This window comes from Mchenga conophoros, linkage group LG7 (assembly GCF_057382185.1).
Source record: "Mchenga conophoros isolate Kocher_MC1m ecotype Shallow Benthic linkage group LG7, M_conophoros_male_GT1.1, whole genome shotgun sequence".
NCBI lineage: Eukaryota > Metazoa > Chordata > Actinopteri > Cichliformes > Cichlidae > Mchenga > Mchenga conophoros.
Window position 1 is genome coordinate 20433320 of NC_140532.1, and position 18403 is coordinate 20451722.

At 40.1% G+C, this 18403-nt stretch overlaps 1 protein-coding gene across 3 annotated transcripts in view; it reads right to left on the reverse strand.

The window, feature by feature from the left end:
- peak1 (pseudopodium-enriched atypical kinase 1) overlaps nucleotides 1–18403 on the reverse strand; it is a 105460-nt gene that overhangs the window by 17439 nt on the left and 69618 nt on the right. For 2 of the 3 annotated variants that reach the window (XM_085282822.1, XM_085282819.1), the window contains one exon: nucleotides 9040–12571. In XM_085282822.1, coding sequence (XP_085138948.1) covers nucleotides 9040–12443 — 3404 coding nt within the window. In that variant the 5' untranslated portion in view covers nucleotides 12444–12571. The remainder of the gene's footprint in view (nucleotides 1–9039; nucleotides 12572–18403) is intronic. The other variant, XM_085282820.1, reaches the window with a different exon arrangement.

Genomic DNA, 18403 nt, shown 5'->3' on the forward strand with positions numbered 1-18403 from the left:
GTGCCTCACTCTATCAGCACACTTCATCTTCCTTAGCAAGAGATAAATTGGAGCCAGTGCAGCTGTCAGTGGGAGGCTTTTGAAGCTTGATGCGTTTTATATGCAACTACACATACGGCGCCTGAGGGAAGGTGTAAGAAAAAGGCAAAGCAAGTCACAGCACAGTATGATGACATGTTTTGAAGAACCATTCATCAGTAGGTGGCTCAGATTTGAGGTGTTTAAGGAGGTGAGATCAGAATATTTCGCAGATATAAATGCCATTATTAACCTTTTTTATTATTATTATTATAAAAAAATTTTTTTTTTTAGCTTTTTTTCTTTAAACATGTCTTCACTAGGACTGTAACATTTGAATGTGTTGAAAAATACGCTAATGAATCCATCCTTCAATTAAAAAAACAAACAAAACTTTCTGGAACATATCCCAGCTGACATGGAGCTAGAAGCGAGTTATACCCTGGACAGGCCTTTGGTTCATCAGGCACACAGGGAGAGACAAGTACGCACTCTCACATCAACACTTACAGGTTATTTAACACCAATTAACCTGTCGAAGGAAACAGAAGGAAACTCACGCAGGCACAGGAAAAACATGCAAATTCCACAAAGAGTTATGGTAAAAGGTAAAAAAGGTAAGACTAAAGAATTGCAAAAAAAGGTAACGCTCAAGCTCAAGAACTTTAAAGATACGGTGTGCGAACTCTCACCACTAAATGTCAGTAGATTGCAGTTTGCAGTCGACTGAGTTTTGTTATATATTTTTGTTATATTTTGTTTTTCTGTTACAGGAAAAACAACTCTGAGTGCCGTTCATCTCCAGTGAGTATAGGCTGTCAGGTTGCTGTTTACCTCTGCTGTCAATATGTATCCTCATCTATTTACTCTCAAGGAGGCTGTAAAATTCAGATGTGAGTGGATGAGTCAGTGAAGCTCACTTCAGTGATACTGAGGTGAGCTGCTGAGGATATCCTGAACTTTTCTGTCAGTAATCACTGCTGTTCCTGCTGCTGTTAGTGAAACTGTGTTACTGTCTTTGAAGTGGATCTAACATCGTAGTACTCGGACTGAAGCATATGAAGCTTGAGGGAGGAAGAAGAGAAAGTGGTGACATAATGAGAAAGAGATGATAAAAATGCACCTGTTCAAATGCTTTTTGCGATTTGTAAATGAAAATTCACTTGTAATCCTTACTGGGGAAGTGGCTGGGCTCTTGCCACGTACACAAAACACGATCAGGTTTAACAACGATGTCCATCTATCACACTTGTACTTTTAATGGATTCATTTTAAGTTTATAACAATGTATGGATTTGTTGGAAGGCTTATTTACACACTAATCAAAGTATATTTCTTGGCACAACATTTTGTTTTATTCATTCAAAAGAAATGACTGTATCTTTGAGCACAACAGCTTTCCTTGTAATGGTGTGTTGCTGTGTGCTTTCACACTATGTAATAGTCTTCATTACAACACCAGACAATGACTTCATCATGTGCTAACCCCATTGAATTGCGGGTGTGAGAATTCTGGGCCACATCTGAAATTCACCCATACTGTGTAATAACTGTGATAACTCCACTCACCAAAGCATATATGGAAGCACCCTAGTGCATGTTGTTGACAAAGATGCAAGTTGTACAGGCAATGTGCCGTCTATGTGTAAATAACAACACAGTACTGGGTACTACGGACAGTATTGCCTTTTCTGGCATAGCAGACAGAAACCAGAAACCATTTGAATGAATTAAAATGTTTTATTTAAAGCTTCATGAACTCTAGAGTGAAAAGGACTTTTAGTACTAACCAATTAATAGATTAATGAGTAGCAATAGTTTTCCTTCCTCTGATTGGAAATTACAGTGTCAAATATTTACAGCTGCTTGACATACTATCATCGTATTTATTACTTTACAAGAGAGGAAGAGGAATAACGGCTTTTTTTTAAGTGCGGGGGGTGGGGGGTAGTAGTGGACACTGAAATAATTAGTTTCACTACAGCCAAAATCAGTACGTCAGCTATATCTATAAAGTAGATCAGCAACCAACCCAAACAGGAAGTTTATGACACTTTTTCGTGCCCCTGTCAAAAGCAGTAGGAGAACAACTGCAATAACCATGCAGAGAACAGGGCTTGTACAGTGCTTTGCATTTTAGATATTATGGTGGTGGGGATATATGTCAAATTTTATCTTGAGTTTAAATGTAATGCATGAAAAAGATTCATTGTCAAAGACTATTTAAAAAAAACTTTAAAGGTCATGAAAAGTTCACACTTGTTTTCACAGCCGCAGGCAATGTCACGGGTGGGACCGGCTGGCAGTAATGTTTGTATTATGCTAAATCAGATGTGTCATTTCCTTTAACTGTAATGTTGATTGCACACTGGCATGACTAATGATTTGTGTGATCATGAGCAAAAGTCCCTAAAGTACAGCTCATGGGACAAAGCTCATCAAGATATTTGAGCTGCTTGATACACTGTAGGACACTTTTTCCTGAAACTAAAACAAACTTCAAGAGAACAAGTTGAAATTATTCTGTCAACAACTAGCCAGCCACTTACTCACAGCTGCTCACAGTTACTCATATTCTTTGTGTGTGCAAAGTATAGCATGACTTAAGGCCCATGTGTGGCAGGAATAATAAATTAGCTTTAAATTACACAAAACCACACCAAGTAGCTTTATATTTAACAAATGTAAAAAAAAAATCAAGATAAAAGCAAAGGTTTCATTTCAAAGAAGACAGTAATAATTGTAAAAGTTAAATGCTTTCATGAAATGGGTAAGAAGAACAAAAAAAGGAAATGAGTGAAGCAAAGTCTGACACGCTTTTCACCGGGCTGATCAATTACATTTTAGGTCTAAAAAAACATATAAAACAAAATTTCCATGGCAGTCCAAGGTCAACCACCTTGTTTATCGTCTTAACATTAAAAATATTTGATATTTTGAGGGGGGGAAAGGAATTAAACTATTACATGATTTCCTAACAGAATGGCATGCTGTGTTATCTTGCATCTCGCTACAGCCAAATGCACTGGACGTTAATCTGTTTCTTTCTAATTGCCATTCCCCTTGTGTTTTGGTGCAGACTCATTGTTCATTTGGAAAACTATTGCAATATCTGACCGTTACATGAAAGAAAAGAGTCATCAAGACAACACCTAGCGGCTCGCGTTTCCGTCTCCACCCTGGAGCGCTGTGTTGAGGAAAACATCAGACGTGACACATTTATGATCTGTCTCAGCTGTCTCTTAAGGCTATAAACCGTGCATGTCTCTTTTAAGAGTTGATCGATAGTTCCCAAGGTACTATCGTGGATTACTTCTGCACTTACCAGCGGCTGACAGTTAAAATAAAAACATAACACAATGTTGTCGGCTAACAAGGAATCAAAAAGTAAGTAAACTGTGAAAAGATGAAGCAATCAAAACTGCACCCTGAAAACTGAGTAAGCCAAGACAGCTTATAGAACATTGTCGAGGCAAAAGATCTTCTGTTCTGCCTGTACACGCCAGCGTATTCTTATTCTTCCCCGTTTTTTGCTTTGCACAAAGCTGACACTGATTTTACTCAGATCCGGTCTACTATTAGCTAACAACTAGCTATAATGCTGCTCAAAAGAGCACTAAATCACAAAGAGCCCAATCTCCACTTCAAAATCCCGTATGAACAAAACATCCAGGGTAAACTTTGAGAGGCCTTGATACAAATACCTTTATGGCTGCTACATGTTCCAGCGGTCAGGACCTGACTTGTTTAGACATCGCAAAACTGCCTGGGTGCATTTTCACTCCTCTGCTGCGAGAGAAGAATAACGCCTCATCCAAAATGCAAATCAAATTAAATTCAAACCTCTCTTCCCGCTGTTCAATGTGACTTCAAATGACCAGGCTGGTCGTAGGTTACAAAGGTGTGCGGCAGAAGAGAGTTTAAAGTTCTTACCCGCTGTACTGGCTCACACAACTTCCCATCTAGAAACCCTGAACACAAACGTGTAGATGGAATCACATTCTAGGTACAGCAACCGCGCTGTTGAGAAGAATAAAGAAAGTCTTTTTCTGCATGTGTTCTTTCCTCGTTCTCTCTCCTGCTGCTTCCTCTTTGAACGCTGTTACCTGTCTAAGGTAATGTGTGTTTGCCAAAGCTGAAGAGCACACCCACTGTTCACCAATAAAACTGATTCAAAACCCTTCCAGGCTTAACCCCTCATCTGCCAAGCAATATGAAAGCTGTTAAAATGAACTCTGGAACTGGTTCATAATATGTGAGTTTGTTTGTGTATGTGTTGTATAGGTTTAAAAGAAGACTACAAAAACATGTTACACCTTTTCTGTCAAATGGGTCTTGTGTTTCTAGGTAAGTAATTAGTAAGTGATTAGTCGCAAAGGTTGCTGTTTTTAAAACCAAACATTAAATTTGGTGTTGGGTGTCTGTATACAAGACTTAAATCTATTACCCTGCAGAAGCAATCATTTAAACAATATAATTGAACTGGGATCTTTATGAATACTTCCCATCCTTTTATTATCCGTCACTAAAACAGGGTGACACATTTTTTATTTATTTGTTTTACACATTTTCACAACATGAAAGTAATCTCAGGTGCTAGGGACAAATATTTAGCTGCTTTTTCCTTGAAAAACACAGCACCCTACCACCAACACGCCAAGTGAAGAAATGTAGTAGTTTAGTTACTAATTGACAACTTAACAGCAAGGTCCCAAACAACTGCTTATCAATGTCAGGTGTGAAGAACGGTTAGACCAAAGGTGAGAAGCTTCTGAAGGTTAGGCTAGTTAGTGTTAGGATTTATATCATGCTAGCTTAACACAGATGCTTTTACAGGAACTCTGAGTCGAGGGTATACGAGTGTGTTTTACAAGGTGTGTGCATTACACCACTTAAATAAGTATTTTAAATCATTGCTTAATAATTTGGATAGGCATTGCAAGAAATGGGGAAAAACCTTTGTTATTCTTACAATAAATTAAGAATATTTGTAGTGCTGCGCAAAAGGCTTTTGCCACCATTTATTTCTTTATTTGCTTGCTTACAAGCAGCAAGACTTTCTTGTAATTTTAAAAGTGGTCTTGAGCAAAAGCTATCCAGGATTTCTGAAGGCATTTTAAAGGTTTTCTTTGGACATTGTCTGTATTTTCTCATTTCTTGTTACTCATGTTTATTGAACCATTAAATGCTGACCTAGGTTGTGTTGTGTTTACACACAACTTAGCCGAGAACCAATTAATCAGAATCAGAATCAGAATACTTTATTGATCCCTAGAGGAAATTAGTTTTCGTTACAGTGCTCCATTATAAACAAACATTAACAGAGACAGACAATACACTAACTAAGAATAGCAATATTGCTATTCTATTATTAAAGCAGTGTGGGATCATCTTGATGTAGAAAGGAACAACACTAGCCAACACCAAAGAAAGAGCATTGGGATGCCCGTCAAGAACCCTGGAGAACTAATCCTGAGAAGTACTTCAGGAAATTACGAGAAAGTTTGCCAAAGGGAGTTCTGGCTGTGTTAAAGAATTGAGGTGATCAGACCAAATACTGACTTTCAAACTTGTTATAATTATTTTTGCCTTATATACTGTATTGCCATGACCGTTTCAATAAAACACTGCAGTTATTTTCCATTTTCCTACCAAAATATAAAGAAATGGGGATAGCTCAAAACCTTTGCACTGTACTGTAATAATAAGCATATCGTCTGGATTTCTGGACTTATTATCTGGACACTCATTGTAGGGAGCAGGAATGGAAAGCCTTCTCACTTCATTTGAGTAATCCTTTGTGCAAGCTTTGCTTGGACTAATTACTAGTAGGTATTGGCAACATGTACTGGGTGCTCTCAGTGGGTATATAGAGCACACCCCAATATAGCCCACTGCTGTAAAGCACTCAGCAGACGTGCAATAATATTATCAGAAGCAGTGCACATTTCATTCTTGCACATGTTGTTATAAGGTTAGGCGAGAGATAGGAGCTTGAGCAGCAGAAAGAAAAGAGACAGAATGGGGCTGAGCTTTTGACAAGATGGAGGAGTGAAATATTTAGGAGTTCACAGTGCTTCGGGCTCGAAAGAGAAGATTTTTGAAAGGAAAGCATAGAAGAGGAGTGAAAAACTACACTAAACAGAGAAAAGAATGGTGGGAAAACATTTTCTTTTCTTGGAGGAAAAGAAAAACAAAACAGGACATGGACAATATGAGGGTGGCACAGATATAAAGGGACTAAGCAGGAGGCGAGAGATAAGGTGAGAAAAAGATATAAACTGTGTCTAGATGTGATGCATCTTCAGTAACACTTATGGAAAGTTATTCCTAATAATGTGGGTAGCTGTGGGTTACAGTACATGAAACAGGAGAGGGAACGGTGCTGTTGTCAGTAAGTCTCCAGTAAAAGGTCCAATCCAATTATCCATCCATTCTCTGGACCCTATCTCAGCCACCATAGAGCCCTATGGACCCTATGGTAGCAGGTCCAATTATGCAAAATAATTTTAATGTGCTTTTTTTACTCAGTATTTAAACACAGAAGAAAGCAACCTTGGGAAGCAAGGAGGTCATTCAAATCAATTCAAGAGTATTTTCTAATATATTACAAAACATTTTTATAAAATATTTTCTAATATATGGTGTTTGATAGGTTGAAAAAAAGAAAGAAAAACCAATCATAGACAAATCACTGTAGCTGGTGAACTTCAAGCTCAAAAGCATTTTCATTTTCTATCTGTCAACAAATAGTAAAGAAATATGAAACTTTGACATAATTGCTTTTTAATATCTCCAAAGTCCAAGCCACATTTAGCTGATTTGACTATTTACCATCCCTACATTAAATGTAAAATTATACAATGCTTCAATTCTGAGTCACAAACAAGCTCACAGTTTAGTGCAGAACATACGATGCATCTGATAATATCTGGGTTATCATTTTTCAGCACCATTAGTCACACTGCAGGAAAAGTGCCTCAAGATATACTGAGGGCAATGGCAGGTCAAAGAAAAATTGTGAAATTAGAATACAAGAACACCGCACCTACACTGCGAGGGCTAATTAGTGTGAAAGAGTGCATATGAATGTGGTTGAAGCTTTGATACAGCCGCAGCTTTGACTAGCTGCAGGGAAAACTCAGTCTAAAGTTGGGTTTAATAAATGTGTTATTGAACGACTTGCAGGAAACGGAGGGCTACTCTTAAAGAATGCACTGTGCGCAAAGCCTGCTGTGCAGGTAATAGAGGATATTACAGAAGAGATCACACCACAGTGGGCTGGGTAAGTAGGAAAGTAGACATGCCCGATTGAGATCAAATACCTCTCAAATCTGTGATGACTGATATGTATGACGGGGAGAGTAGCAACTATGACACTTGAAGCAGCAGCTGGTAAAGGCTGAGCATGTTCATATTAAGCTGGCTCCCATGAGTACAATGAAGGAAACCTGTGTAGGTAATGGTAATACTGGCATAGCACTGCAAAATCATTCATTAATTCGCTGGAGGTAACAGAGGAAAAACATGTGTGAACATGAGTGATAGATTCTTACTAGTTCTACTCTGAGTCTTACACAAAAATGGACATCTACAACTAATTGGGTAAAAAATATTAATTTTGCTTTTAATATGTCCCAAGGGTTGAAATCTGTTTGTTTTTTAGTGGAACAATTTATCCTATATTGTTATCCTATATTAAAAAACCCCACATTCTGTCATAACCCCCACAATGCTGGTATTATTTCTGTTTTTGTACTTTAAGTAAAGAATATACTGTACACCACAACTGTATTAGTTTTTGGTTTTGAAATGATCACATATTTTATAGCAGTTGTTTGCAACACAATTCAACTCAAGGTTTAGTTTAGCTGAAAGTTAAAAAGGTACAATTAGTAGTTTTTTTTTAGGTTATTTAGTACAAGAAAAGGATATTGCACTCATAAATATACAGTGATTAGTTGTAATTACATCCTCCAACAAACTGATGCATTCTCATAAACTTATAAATGAATCCATTAAAAACACACAGGAGGGGAAAATGTCATGTTGACCTGCTATTTCAAATACAGTAGCCTAGATGGACATTGTTGTTTTGCCTAATTGCGTTTTATGTATGTAGTTAGAGATCAGCCACATAGGTAGTAAGCTAAAGGTGGAGGAGTAGAGAGCTTGCAGGCAAATTGTTATTTCTGTCTGCACCTTCAGATTGAAGATATGAAGGATCACACATATGGTTTATCATCGGAGAAGGGGTCTCCTTCGTGAAAGAAGTGAAAACATGAAGGGAAGTGACAACACCACCAGCATCTGAATAAAACATCATCCTTGTCGATAAACATGATTATTTATTCCTGATATTGTCACAGTTACTTAATGTGACATGTGATCATCCCGTTTCCAGACAGCTGACAACAAGCCAGCTAAACAACGACAGCATGTTATAAGCTAACATTATCCAAGCTAATTTTAGGCTTGAGTGTCCTAAAAAAATTCACATTCCCTCCGACAGTTTAAACTCTCATACAATGTGAAAATGCAATTATTTGCTATGTGTAAAGGTCTAACAATGTCAGATCCACTTCAAGGAAAGTTTCATTAACACTGGCTAACAGCAGCTAACTGTGCCTAACAGCAGCAAAAACAGCTGATCTGACTGACAGAAAGGGTCAGGATATTTATCACAACTCACCTCAGTATTGCTGTCATCGGTCAGAAGTGAGCTTCACTGACTCATATCGACATGTATCGGGCTCATTTGACAAAGTTTTAAAGCTGTTTGTCAGCACGCTCCGTAGCTAGGATTATGCAGCTGAATTGAGAGGGGTAAGACAATAGAACTCAACACTGCAATCTGCAAACCTACTAAAATCTAGTGGTGAGATTTTATGAACATGTTTGAACATGAACATGTTTCATGTTCTGACAGTATTCTTATTGAAAACCGAAACTACAATTAAATAACTGCATTTTTTAGGGCATTTGCTGGTTTCAGAAGACTAAACAAAAATTTTAAAATACCTTAAATCCTTGCAATTTTCTCCTCCAGCCTTGGGTGAGGATGTTGTTTTGCCTGGACTCAAAGGCCTAGGATCTTTGTTTCCGTCAGGTTTCAGTATTGTAGTTTCTCTGCACTCCTCTACCCGTAGTTCTCCTTCATCGCCGTGGCTACTGCCAGTGTCTGGTTTATAGGTGAAGATAATGGTTGGTTTCTGGGTGGGATCTTCTGCTTTTGCCTCAGTGAACCAGTGCTGATTTTGAGCTGGTGGTGGTGGAAGCATGTGAATGACAGTTCCATCAAGCCCGACAAGCTTGCCCTTCTCCTTCTCTCTCTCCAGCTTCTCCCTCTGCTCATCCTCGTCTTTCCGCCTACGAAAAAAGCTCTTGAAGGAGATCCAGCGTTTAGGTTTGGAGCTTTCTGCTAAACTACGTCTCCCTTCCCCTCCAGGACTCGCTTCACCTTCGCCAGGTCGCACTGGTGAACTGGAGGCAGAGCTCTTGGTCCAGTTTCCAAAATGTCTCTGGAGTATGTTAGAAGCATGATAAGGAGAGGATGTAGATCTTGGAGGAGGGAAGGGGGCAGTGGGCTCAGGCTGGGGGCTTGAGAGTGGGGCAGCAGCAGAGGCACTCTGAGACTTAGATAAAACTTTTGAGGGTGTGTCTTTCTTTGACTTGGAAAGACAGCCATCAGTTGGGGAAAAGAGAGACTTGGGCCGAAGAAGGGTCTCCTTAATGGCATCAGGTGGGAGGGCATATAGCTCCTCGGAATTAAAAGATTTGGTTTGTGCTGATGGGGACTCCGGAGGAGATTGAGGAGGCTGGATGGAGGCCACAATCTGTGAAAGCACAGCACTGGCTTCCTCCCTATGGCTTACAGCTGTCCCAGAAGATAAAGCTAAGCTTGTATTATCATCTTTATTGCAAGCAGCATCTCCACCTGTCTTATAAGTGTGTGTAACAATACTGGCAGTAGTGCTGGCTGCAGGTACATTTGCATTTGCAGTAATGGCAGGATTGGCGGGAGAATTTGTTGATATAGTGGGTGAGAATGCCCCACTTGTCGAGCCCATTACAGTGCTTGTCACAGTGCAAGAGTCTGTAGTGGTTCTAGGTTGTAGATTTGGTGCTTTTGACACTGCTTCAAGTGGAACCTTTGTCTCTTCAAAGGAGGCTCGCTCTGATGTTCCTCTACCAGAGAGAGTTTTCTCTGTTGAGGCGGACTGGACACTCTCAGAGGATCCAATCTCTTCATAAGTATGGCTGGCTACCCTATTACCCATCCCTTTTGTCTGTGGTAGCTCCCCACTGAGTCCCAGAAAGCTCTTATACACAGCTAGGTTATCATATGCACTTGGATTAATAACAATAGGTACCTTGACAGCATTCTTGGCACTGCGGGCATAAGCAGGCTCATCTCGGATAATAATGGGAAAAGGAGGCATGCCTGCATTATTGAAACTGTTAAATTTGATCTCTGATAAATTGGGGGATTTCACAGGTACAGTTCGAGAAGAAGATAGCCCAGCAATGGGAGAAGTGGGAGCTGACTTGTGGCTGCAGTGCTGAGTGGTCAGGGCAGGGACAGGATTATTCCCAACCCCTGAATCTATTTTAGGTATTTTTTGGCGAGGGCTTGTGCTTGATGTCCACACTTCTTGGTAACGTATGCTGCTAATCTTCTTTTGGGATGAACCTGACAGAGCAAAAGAAGTAGGTGATGTTGGCATCACAGGAGAAGACACAGATATTGGGGACATTGGAGCTACGGCCTGGGCTGAAGGAGTGCTACTAGATGTCGTAGGGCTTGAAGGCATCGATTGGTTTTTGGGTTTTTGAGAATCTGGAATCTGTTCATCTTTATTGGCCATGGATGCTGAGACATCTACTACAGTGTAAGGCTTACAGATCAATGACTTTTCCAAATTTACTACACGGTATGGTTTAGCTTGCTCCTCTGTGGGACTAAAACTTATAGTGACTGGCTGACCAGGAAGCGCTTGGGGCATTGGCATCCCTTCTCTGCCATCCTGATCCTCTAATCTGATAGCCAGGACAGCCTTGTGTGTTTCAGCTACCTTTAGTGGACTCAGTGCCCTGTTGACAGATTCCTTCTTAGGAGGAGAAGTGCAGGTGATAGGTGGCTTACAAAATGTGGGAGAATGCAAGCCATTTCGAAGGACACAGTTAGCGCTGCTACCACTGCTGGATGTTGTTCGAGAATCCTCCGGTATTGATGACGATGATTCAGGAGAAGTGGCAGACTCAGAATTTGACAGGAAGCCGCTGCCTAGCATATCGTGAGGTCCGTAGGAAATCAGCCCTCCATTGGAATCCACAGAAGGATAGCCATTTAAGATCTCATCATAGCTATCATCATAGTCCACCGCACAAATTCGCTGTAGTGAGCGGTTGCGAAGCGGCACAGTATTCCACTTTTTCCCCGCAGCAAAGGGAACGGGAGACAATGTGGCAGCACGGAAATTAGCAAATCGTGGTTGTCCTCGCATACGGATTTCCATGGCTACCAACTCTTCATCGCTTTCATCCCAGCTCTCATGCTCTTCATCATCATCCCTTTCAGTGTCTTCCTCATCATCATCATCTTCATCCTCCTCATCTTCACTTTCACTTGTAAAGTCCGGATAACAAAAGCGACCACCTTCTGTGCTGATGATCTTGGTACTATCGCTCAGGGATACCCGTTTTTGAGCAGTGCTCCCAACTCCACCACCACCACCACTACTACTTCCCATAGCCAGACAGCTTGAAGCTGGTATGCCTCTTTCTAAGGATCGTCGGTATGAACTACTGATCCGACCCCAAAACAAGTCCTTTGAGCCAGAAAGTTGCGTGGGACTAGAACCAGGGCCCAACCCAGCAATCTCTTTAAGTACATCTGTCAATCCACTGTTGTTGTTATTTCCACTAGGTGTCCTTGGGCTAAGTGGTCCATAACCCTCAATCTCATCATTGTCATCCTCTCCTTCATTGTTGTTGCTGGGCCCACCAGGTCTTTTGCGGTTCAGTCCATTGCGATTCCAGACTGTGAAGGCTGATGTTTTCCCCTGCTCTATTACCTTTGGTGGTTGCTGGAGATTGCCATCTGAATCAAGTCCTGCAGAGGAGCAGGGCAGCATCATAGTGGGCTTAACAGCGATGGTTGGCTTCTTGGCCACAGGTGGACGGAAGTGTCCTGAGCGAGCAGATCCACTGCCAGTCCGCTGGGAGTTGGTGGTGGTATGGTTAGGATTGGCTCTGGCACCAGCAGCTGGAAGGTTCTGTTGCTGGGATGTTTGAGGTCTTTGCTCAGAAGGAGGCTTCCCTCCACTACTCTGAGCTAGACAGTGCAAACTCTTTGGTTTAAAGCAGTTCTTGCACTCGCCTGGTTTCCACACGTGCTCTGTGAAGGTGCTGCAGGCCGACATGGCTGCGGGTCCAGAAGGTCAGCCCTTTAGGTCAGTGGACAGGAAATCCCTCCATGAAGCTCCAAACTACAGTGAGTATCTGTAGATGAATAATGATTGAAACAATTCAAACGTGGAGGACCTCAGACCTGAAAAACACAACAGGAGAGAAAAGAATACATTCAACTTAATTCAGTTAGTTGTGCATTTAGATTTATTCATGCAACACTGGTAACAAAGAGTAGGATGAGGCAGAAAGGCAGAAGCAAAAACACAACAAAAAATAATCATCTGTGGGAGGGAGAGAATGATTCAGAAAAGCAGTATTTCAATTTCTCCATTAGGTGGCAAACTTTCTCTACTACCTCAGTCCATCCTACAGGGAGCTGATCTGTTTTCTAACCCAAAATGGTCCTACAAGACTCAGAAAGGCAAGGGGCAGAAGCAGTGGGAACTGAAACAGGTTATTTCTGTATTATTATGGACTGTTTGAGTCAAGCTTAAGTAAAATGAAGTCACTGATGTTGTTACTGAATCAAAATCCAAAACCCTATGAACTGTTACTCAGATGGAAAATGTGATTCAGCAGAGTTCACACATAATCAGTGTGACCAGTGGCTCTTGTGATACATCCATCCATCCATTTTCTTCTGCTTATCCAATTCAGGTGTGCAAGGGGGGGGGGGGGGGGGGGGGGTATCCCAGCTTCACAAGGTGAGTGGTGGAGTACACCCTGGAGAGGTTGCCTATCTGTCATGGGGCCAACACAAGAGACAGACAACCATTCACTCTCACATTCACACCTATTCACAATTTAGGTTTACCAACTAACTGAACCTCATGCATGTTTCTGGACTGTGGGATGAAGTCCGAGCGTGCAGAAAGAACCCAAGCAGGAAAAACGGGGAAAACATGCAAACCCCACACAGAAAAGCCCCAGACTGGACTTTACCAGGACCTTTTTGCTGTGAGGGAACAGTTCTAACCACTTTACTATGTGCAGGGCTTCTTCCGATACATATTCACATAAAATTTGATTACAATGAGGGATGACTGATGGCTATGGAAAATGTGTTATCAGGCCAGTGAGTGATTTCCTCTTAACTGTCAATATTTGATGTTTCACTGCTGGAAATTAGACTGAAATCCACAAAATATCAAAGAGTAAAGCCTCAAGGCAAAACCAAGTAAAAATAAAAATATACAAGAAACCCAAGAACATACACAGTTCACAGCCTTTGGGGTGTGACTGAAACTTATTTTCAAAATAAGCATTCAATAAGACACCTCTGTCTGTTCAATATTAAATCACCTGTTGAAATTGGGTCATTTAATATTCTCTTCATGCTGGAATGAATGCAAACAACCAAAGACCTGAAAACTGGCACTGAACCACACAGTTACTGTTTTAAGTAAAATAAACTCTAAAAACAATGGCACCTATTAAAAAAAACAACCCACTTAAAAAAAAAAAGATCAGTGGTGAAAAATCCACACCATTCAATCTGTAAAATGACAAAGGCTGACATTTAAAACTCTGGTTATCAGCACAAGTCCAATTATCCGGTCATATTTATGTACTTCTGTAATTATACAATGCTAACAAAAAGTAGCAGAGTGATAAAGGCCCTACCCTAGTTGTTTACTAAATACATTCAAAGAAGGAAAGATGGGACTAAACATTTTTCTGGAACCCTTGTTATATCCGGTTAAGCCACACTTCGATGCAAATCATGAATCTAATGGAGGAAGAAAGACAAAGAAAAAGCCATTAGCATTTAGATGTGCTTTATCCTGATTGACCAGTCCAGCTTCTCACAGCCAATTATAACAAGCTCTGAAATACCACATTAACATCAAATCCATGGATAATAAGTGAAGTGTAACTCAAATAGCCAATTAAATTCAAGCTCAGTCCATGTTTAAATATTACACAGGAATGCTAGGTTACATAATCTGTTTATGCAGTTTATGCACCATTTCTAAAACTAGCCTGCCATCAACAGATTATTTTCAAGGAAAAAATAAAATAAAATACAATAAAACAGTTAACTACAAAAGAAGGTGCATAAAAAAAAAAGCAATAAAAAGCAATAAATTTAAGTGTTGTTTTCTAAACCAATATTATGTCTTTGGCTGGGATTTAAGAGCTTATTCAGCTTTGCTTGACATATAGGGTCCACCAATGGACTATTTTAAAACACTTGGGCTGGTCTCACAAGTGAATATGCTTTATAGGTAAGAAGACATCCAAACACAGATTTTCAGAATGTTTTTTTAAGGCAACCAAATAACAATCATGCAGACATTCTACAATGACCACCTGTGAAACTTAAAATGCAATATTAACAGAACAATGTTAAGAGAACCTTGGTTTTTCTTCTCTTCTGACAGTTTATCACAAAAGCATTAGCAAATTAATATTTACCTAATTAAATCTTTGAGTATTTTGCACTTTTATGACTGAACTTAGCAGTTAACCAAATAAAGCTGTGGATGACTCATAGCAGAGCTGATATCAGCAGGGTTAGGTGAATCATGGACGTCAGGTCCCGTACGGAAGGATGTTACAATGACAACACCCCGCCCAGGGCCAGACACAATAAAAGAGGAACTCCTGAATCAAACTCTGCTGACCGAGTCACATTGGGCGGGAGAAGATTTATCCTGTTACACCGAACAGGCTGCATCCACACAGGAAACAGTGGCTGTAATTCACACAATATTATTCCAAAGCTGTCACAGTGTGACACGTAGGCACTGTGGCAGACTTTCAAAAAGTAACTTTCTAAAGCCCAAGAAAGCCCAGTGTGTCTGTGAAAGGACCTTAACGGTATTTCTGCTCGTTTACAGTGACGGCACGTATCATTGTTTTGTCCAATTCTGACCCTTACAGGACAACATTATTAGGACTTTGCTTTTTCACATGTGCTTTTAAAAATCGAAAGGACGCCCGCCTTATCTTTACAGGAGAGCCCAAACACCCCACACAGGAAGGTTATTCATGCCACTGGCATTCAGTACCCACAGGTTGTTGCCATACATGAGGGTGGGAATGTAGATCGATCAGTAAATCAACAGCTTCACTTTCATACTTAGACCAGTACAGCATCCGCAATACTGCAGATACTGCACCAATCCGCCTGCCACTCTTCCACTCCCTTCTTCCCTCACTTGTGAACAAAACCCTGAGGCACTTGAGATCCTCCAGCAACTCATTCCCAACCCTGATTTAGCATGCCACTTTTCAGACTCAGAACCATGGCCTCAGACTCAGAGGTGCCACTTCTCATCCTAGCTGCTTTACAACTGGCTGCAAACTGCTCCAGCGCAAACTGTGGGTCATTGCTCCATGAACATCCACGAGATCCTGAGACTTAAGGATCTCACTTTTTTCAACAATGCTTTGCACACTAAAAAAATGCAGCTAAGATGTAGACCTGGCAGACTTTGTAAGTGCATTATTTCTTCCCTGACAGACAGCAGATGGAGGGGAGGAAGCGAGCAGTTTTCTGTGGAAATCAGGAAAAAAAGACTCCTTATTGTGTTTATTGACTCCAAATCAGTTTGGTGAAATTATGAGCAGCAGCTATCAGGGTGCTTTCTAATAGGATACTTCACTTTTCATTGTTGCCATAATTCTGATCACACTTGAGAGAATTGGGAAATATCAGATATTTAATGTGTCACATCCACAAATCCACCAGTAGAAACCACCCGTGATGGACGTGACAACATATTTTACTTTTCTCTTCTCCCTCATTAAAATTCTGCTGCTGTTTGATTTTATTTTCAAATCCTGTCACAGTGGGAGCTAATATGACACTGCACCCAGCAACAAGTAAAACATATTTGTATATTATAGATTTTTTCTGAGCAAAACTAGATCCATGATGTAACTTACAAGACCTCCCACCACCTGTTCTTGCATGACTGCAGCACACTGCAACACTTTTGGTCAAAACCCTAAAAATATACTATAAATGTAACACTAACAATCACAGATTATTTACATTTAATGATCAGAGCATCTGCAATAATAAATCAAACTGCTTGGAAAGAAGCATTTCTCTAAACCGTTTGCTCATTTTCATCATAAATAAAAGCTGATGCACAAGGACAAAAATTATAATGAAAAGTATTGACTCCTTCATCAACGAATAAAAACAAGATGAAAATATTCTAGAGAGATGAGATCCAATCAGAACTGAATAAGTTTTGTAGAAAGGCGGGAAGAGTTTGATCCAATCAGAATTAATCTCCTTGTTTAGTAATGTTGGAGGAACACATTTCAGCAGCCCTCGGGGAACAGTACAGCTAGCTCCCACACTTGTTTCTCATGAATACGTAACATGTTAACACTTAGGAAGAAAAGAAGAGTCAAGGGAAAATAATTTTTAAACCCATTAGAGCAACGTTCTCCAGTAAAAACAGGAGAACATTTTTACAAGTTATATTTTAGTCAACCGAATCAACTTTAGGTTTGGCCGACAACAATCTTATATTCTACAATGTTTAGTTGACTAAAACCAAAAGAACCTAGATGCCAAAACTAAATGACATTTTAGTCAAAATTAAAATTTAAAATTTGCTTTTAGAATTAACACTGGGAAAAAAAATAGTAAATGGTAAATGGCCTGTATTTATATAGCGCTTTTCTAGTCCCTAGGGACCCCAAAGTGCTTTACACATCCAGTCATCCACCCATTCACACACACATTCACACACTGGTGATGGCAAGCTACATCGTAGCCACAGCCACCCTGGTGCGCACTGACAGAGGCGAGGCTGCCGGACACTGGCGCCACCGGACTCTGACCACCACCAGTAGGCAACGGGTGAAGTGTCTTGCCCAAGGACACAACGACCGAGACTGTCCAAGCTGGGGCTCGAACCAGCAACCTTCCAATTACAAGGCGAACTCCCAACTCTTGAGCCACGATTGCCCCCAAAAAAGAAAGACTGGACAGATAACATCAAGAATACATAATAAGTATTAACAAGTCTTTGCAGATATTTGAGAATAGGGGATGAAATAATAGAATATGTAGATACCAGGACAATCTAGGACAACCCAGGACAAATGAAGCACCGGATGACTTCTCTTATACCAATTAATCTTTTCGTAAACCACGAAAAGCAGCTCACACAGCTCAACGTGAGGGACACAGTCATTAAACTATAATACATCCGACTTGATGCAGAAAGAAAGAGAAAACCATCGTGACACAAGAAATCCCTCTGGCTTATGCAATCGACTTTGTTTCAACATTAACATGATCCTAAATGCAGTTCTCCTTTTTTTTGCAATAAAAGTGTTCCTACTTATGGCCATCAGCCAAATTATAGACATCTATTTTTGTGTTGCTTTCATTATGTAACAAATATTATGCAACACAGCGGAAATGTGATGAATAACAATACAGCAAATTGGATCCAATACTAATAAAAACAATGATAAACAGACATTTTGCTCACTAACACAGGAATGCTTTTCCCCCTCGCTTTGTTTGGGATTATTTTATCATAGACATTGCTTTATTGATCTCATCTTTGTGCGTTTCTACTATCTGAATCTGCAGCATTTCCATTAGTGTGGACAGTCGTATTTTCTCTTTCTTAGAAGCTGCTTTTCCATTTATCCAGAATATAGGAAATAACCACCTTTTCTACCAAACATAAATACTGATTAATAAACGCATAATTTATCTACAGTCTACTGCTGTCTACTCATTTATTCTCCCCCATCTTGTGTTTTTGTTTATCACCGACTTTCCTTTCATGTATATTTGATGAGGCCAAGGCATTAGTGACAATTTAAACGGATCCCTTTATGTCAGTAAAGACAGATAATACAGGTAATGAAATGCTCTTCATCAAAATTGTAATGGCATCCTAGAAAATTAGATTTTTTTGTGCCTAGAAAGATAAGTGCATAATCAACATAAAGTTGAGACATCTTCTATCTCTAACAAATTGTC